The following is a 6,000-nucleotide window of genomic DNA, read 5'->3' on the forward strand; positions in this document are numbered from 1 at the left end:
TGCGACTAAAAGCAATCCAATCAGTTTCGAATTAAGGTTTACATATGCGCCGCCAGCGACCAGCAGCCAAATTGACCAACAGCCAATAAAATAAACAACAACAAAAGAGAAAAAAAACAAAACACAGCATCAACAATATAATAAAAACCCCAAAAAACACGCGGAGGAAAAACTTTGCTGGCTGAACTCTGTGGCGATGCCGCAGCCGAATTGCATTCCCATGAATGCTGTGTGCTGTGCTGTACAGTCGATTAATCGATTATCGGAAACGGCGAAATGCGAGAAATGATCGGGCAAAAGTTCTTAGCATGCCAACGTGTGACATCGCCGCGTGATCCGCGTGGTTGAGAACAGTGCATTGAACTCGAGACAGTGTAATGCTGTAATTAAATTCGAAATCGAAAACTATGCGGAATCGATTTAAGCACTTGCTATTCTGGGCTAAGAAGAAGGGAGAGAGAGAAAGATATGCATGAACAATGTGTCAGACGCCTATTGTCTAATTATGCGGCAATTGTCTAAAATTAAATAAAGTAAACGTATTTAGAGATACTTCAGATGAACTAAGAATGCACAAAACGTGGCTGAATTAGCGTGTGAACCAATTGAAGAGCTCATTGAAGTGTTGCACAGCAATGCCAATTAATAATGGCTAACAAAACGCATAAAATAAAATCAAGTTGAACAGCAACAAAAACAACAGCAATAAGCAGCAGACAAGAAAACCTAATAAAAAACAATCAATCCCGTCCATAATTATTACGTCATTAAGGTTGGCTCGCATCAAATAAAACAAAATAAAAAATAAAAAAAAATAAAACAAAAACAAAACTCCATTGTTGAGTGCCTCAACAAATGAAACTGAAACTCAAATCGAAGCTGGACGCCAATGTTCCATGGATGCTTTTCAATCGTTGTCTTTACTATTTGGCTATAGACAATAATGGCTAATAACAGCGAGACAGACAGACAGTCAGTCAGTCAGGGAGTCAGTCAGGGAGTCAGTCAGGGAGTCTTCACCTCTCTGCATTACTTATCAAAATTCGCATAAATCAACACAAATAATTAAGCAGTTCGTCCGGGTCTCGAGAGGTTTCAAGTCGGGTAATAATCATTAGCTAAGCCGCATGGAAATACAAATCTTCGATATGTATGCGAAATATAGTAGTTTCTTTGAAACAAATGTTATTAGCTTCTTTTTGCGTTGATTTCAAGTTGTGAATTGTAGAGCAAACAATTCGATTCGCACTCCCAAAAGCTAACGGCATTAGTAAAATTTAAGTATATTATATCAACAATTAAGACTATCAACTATTGTCTAGAGCTCAAATTTTTGTTAGTCATTCAGTTGATTAATCACAATCAAATACGTAATAGTTTTTTAGAATAAATGTGCGATAATCAGTTTTGCACTCATAATTGACTAGCTAATAAATTATTTTCAAGATTTTAAAGAAAAAAAAATAGCTAATCGAGTTGCAAAGTTTTGCGAAACTTCCTTAACTAAAATATAAATCATGTTCGCATAACAAACGCAATGCCGCATAAGCAAAACAACGACTACTGGTCTTCGACTTCGTCTTCGTCTTTGAGTTACCAAATAGCATCAGCATCAGCATCCAACAATAGAGCACAACTTCAAAACGCATGACAAGATCGTGCAAAAAATATTACAATGGGAGGAGAGTCGAATCTGTGTCCAATGCGGTCAGAAGCCAAAATTTATTCAAATATTCCCAAAAACTATTGTTTGTCTCGCGTATCTCGCATAATTTATCTTGATCAAAACGCATTCGAGGAGGCGATAGTTATTGATTGATATATGAGCATATTATTGTATTATTTACTATGCTCAAATCTCTATGCAATTGTCGGAAAAGAAATGTTTTCTAAATTGAAATAATAGAAGAGAAGCAAAAAGTGAATTTCGCACGCCACCAAAAGAAAGAGAGAAAACATAAGTATATAAAAACAAAACCGAAACGAAATTAGAAAAAACAAAAACCGAAAATGACTCGTGATTATTTTACATACTACAAGAGATGCTGTCTCATTCCTGTGGCTTTTATTGCGACGTCATCAGCACGTGGTGTCTGTCCACAGACACAAATATAAACATTTCTGCACATTTCGAATATGCATAATAAGCACTCTACACTTATGCCATCATTTTCTAGTGCACTTCTGACGCACCTCATCACTTTCTCTGCTCTCTCTCGCTCTGTCTCTCTTTCTTCTGGCGATCTTAGTTCAAGTTCATGCAATTCGTTTTGGGATAAACACAACACAACACACTGCTAACGATGACGCGCCCTGCAGTCCGTGTAAACAGCGTGTAAACCGTGAAACTGCTGTAACGTGTAACGTTTTGCATTTGCATTCAGATTAATGGCGTCGCTGGCGTCATGGTTTGTCATCTGTTGCCGGCCCACTTTGGGGCCACACTTGGCCACAATTCGGCACCTCTTGCCAATCAATAATAACACCATACAAGCTGCTGGCTGGCTGGCATTACGTATACGTGCTGTATGCTTTAACCATATCAAACTAAAACCTCATCGCTTTCTTCAATCGCTTCGATAACGCTAAACTGCAGTTTCACTTAGCAAAGGTCGAAAGTAAAGATTAGTTAATAAAGAAATCTATTTCTAATGTTAGATATTACAATATTACTACTCAATATTTTTATAAGAATTTATAATAATTGTTACTAGACTATAATAATAATAATTACTAGACTCTAATAATAATATTTACTAGTCTATAGATTATTTATTTATTACCAAAGAAAAAGAAATTTAATTCAACATATTTCCTACATCATTTCATCTAGCCTAAGCTTCAGCTTTGAGTAATAAACAACTAATTAAATGAAGAAATCAATGTAATACCATAATTTATCAAATAATAAAAAAAGGTAAATATCTAAAATATAAAACCCTATGAATATTTTAGTTGATAATAAAGAAAATACAAATGACAAATTATAACGAATTAAACAGTAATAAAAAACAAACTCTCTTTGCTTTAAAGTATCTTTAAGTGAGTTCAAGGACACTTTCGCTACATCTGCAGGTATTTTTAGGTCATGTAGACTCGCTTGGCAGCTCAAAAATAGCCTCATTTAATTGTTGCTCTACTCATAGATTTATTAATAAAAGTGCAGTGGACAACACACAACACACAGCCACCGCATGAATATGCATAAGTGTGTGCGCTGTGGGCCTTAAATCATTTTGCGTCAGGTCGTCGCTGCCTCTGCCTCTGCTTCTGCTTCTGCTTCAGCCTCTGTTTGCTGCCCCGACGCGTCGTCTGCCACAGTGGCTGCCTCGCGTCGCCGTCTGCTGCAACTCGCGATGCTTTGCTGACGCTGGCAAACATGTGGCAAGCCAGGGAGCCAGGAGGGGAGGAGGAGGAGGAGACTAACGACGCAGCAGAAGCAACAAAAAAGATTAAGTATAGGCAAGCAGCAGGCAGCACAACTGGGACGAAACTCATATTTCTATTATTTACTAAATATTTCGCTATGTATTTTACTAGTCGCAGTTTGTGTTATTTGGATTTTTTTTTCTACTGTTTGTGGGACGCCCCTTTGATGCAAATTTATGTCGTCATTGTGCGTCGTCGTCTCCCCGAAGCGGCGTGTAAACAATTTATTTAATGCCTACTTGCCTGTTGCTTGTGCATTCACAGATTTTCTACACCCGGTCCACACTCAGGGTGAAAAGGGTATAACTAAGTGGTAAGTCAAGATATGACTTCTAAAACTATGTTCATATAAATTCTTTGGACCAGAAGAGTCTAGACTCTAGAATTAGAATTGTGTATTATTATTATTATAAAATGTTGTCTGCATATTGAACTTAATTGGAGAATACAGATTTAACGAATAATTTAGCTATAATCCTATGGTATTAAGAATATTGAATAATTTCGAAAGTACAAAATTTAGTTGCTTTGGTCACACTAAATTCAAAATTCATAAAAAATGAAGACTATAGAGCTACAAAGTTATGAAATATTATTATTTAAAAATTTAGTTTGTTTATCGAACTTAAGGAGAATACTTTTTAAATAATAATTCAGTTGTAACCATATGATATTAAGAATATTGTGAATGCTTTCGAAAGAACAAAATTTAGTTGCTTTGGTCACACTAAATTCAAAGTTAGTCACAGGTATTTCAAAGTCGCGTCGAACCTGTGCAGAATTCCTCTATGTGTTTTTCGCAAAAGTATTCATTTAATTGTACGTCCGATTTGGCAATGCGTAATATTGCGTAGATTGCGCATACGCCGCGTAGACATCGCCATCGTTAAGCTACAAACACCAACACCAACACCGCAGAGAGAAAGACTGATACATACACGTGTGTATTCCGTTGCTATGCCAACTGTTGCTATATCCCGGATGATGACAGGAGGATGCTCCCGCACTCCCCGCTCCCGCTCCCAAATGCCCAATATCACAGCCCTCGGGGAATAGATTGCGACAGGGATAAATCAAAGCGGGCAAAGCGACTGCAGTTGCAGTTGCAGTTGCAGCAACAGCAGCAGTTGTATTTAAATTCTGTCTGTAGCACGAATTGTTGTTGATTTCATAGTACAAACTGCTCTCGTAGGGCGGGAAAGCGTAAAAGGATTCGCTTTTGATGGTTGCAAGTTGTTCCTGCTGCTGTTGCTGCTGCTGCTGATGATGTTGTTGTTGATGTTGTTGCAGTTCTTGTTGATGTTGCTGCTGGTGTGACAACAGTTGGTCACTGCCAAACTGAGTGTTGTGGTTGTTGTTATTGTTGTTGTGGCTTAGCGACGCCGCCGCCTCTTGCTTCACCACAATCAGCGAGGCAAGACGATCGCGCATTATAGTTAATTGAATAGTGTTTTACTTTTGCTTAAGCAGGGCGGGCATGTGATTAAGATTGTGATTGATATAGATGATTGATTGATTGATTGACAGATTGATTGATTAATTGATTAATAAATTGATTATCATTATTGATTGTTTGGTTGCTTGATTGATTGTTTGATTGATTGATTGATTGATTGATTGACGGAACACAAATGAATAAGAACACATAAGAACCAAAGGGAGAAAGAACACACAACATGAAGATGCAGTTGGGAACTTGTGGTTATTCTAAGCACCTGAATGGCGCGCTTTAACGCGCTGGAGATCCAGCACGAAAATGGACGTTGTAGCTGCTTGCCTCTTTAGTTGGCTTCGCTTGTTGCAATTACAGTTTGCTGCTGGTTGTTGTAGTTGTAATCAGGCCTGGCCGTTGCTGTCTTCATTATTCACGCGAGTCGCTGGATGTCCTTGCATATATTTTAGCATGTCCTTAGACTTGAACTTGTTCCCCTTCCCCTCGGCTCGGTTCGCCACAGTTCGGTGAGTTGACGTTTGCGCAGTTGCCAACTGACGACGTAAGCAAAACTGGCGACGTAATGACTTACGCACGTTTCTTTATATATGTATATGTATAAACACTCCTCGTAGTTGTATGTGTATGTGTGTGTTCTATATACTCAGGTACAAGGACATTACTCAATGTTATTGGCAAACAAAAGAAAACTGCTGCAAATCGATGCCGTAATGTTGTTGTTGTTGTTGTCACTGTTGTTGATGTTATTCTGTTGTGGAGTGTGAAGTTTAATGCACATTACACATACGCACTGTGTCACAATTGCAAATGCAACTTATCGATATATAAAATACTTTATGCTGTCAACCGGCTTCCGTTTCCGCATAGAACAACAACGACGACGACGACGACGACGCGACGATGATTGCAACAACGACAACGGCGACAACTTGTTGCAATTGAACAATTGTTTTAAACTTTAGGCACACCCGTTTAATATATTTATGTATTTCACGATTTATTAATATGCATGTATTTTTTTTTTTTTTTTTTGCTGTAATACTGCTACGCGAATTTGTAATGCAAAATAATTACAACTGTATGTGTGTGTGTGTATGTGAGTTAAACATATATATTTT

The 6,000-nt window shown here is 37.8% G+C and overlaps 1 protein-coding gene across 1 annotated transcript in view; it reads right to left on the reverse strand.

Annotated features, from left to right (window-relative positions):
- The window catches only part of LOC117565032 (probable nuclear hormone receptor HR38), a 33,712-nt gene extending 28,724 nt beyond the window's left edge, over nt 1–4,988 (reverse strand). The window contains 1 exon segment of the mRNA XM_034243979.2: nt 4,368–4,988. Coding sequence (XP_034099870.2) covers nt 4,368–4,860 — 493 coding nt within the window. The 5' untranslated portion in view covers nt 4,861–4,988.
- Nucleotides 4,989–6,000: the final 1,012 nt, after the last annotated feature.

This window comes from Drosophila albomicans, chromosome 2L, assembly GCF_009650485.2.
Source record: "Drosophila albomicans strain 15112-1751.03 chromosome 2L, ASM965048v2, whole genome shotgun sequence".
NCBI classification, from domain to species: domain Eukaryota; kingdom Metazoa; phylum Arthropoda; class Insecta; order Diptera; family Drosophilidae; genus Drosophila; species Drosophila albomicans.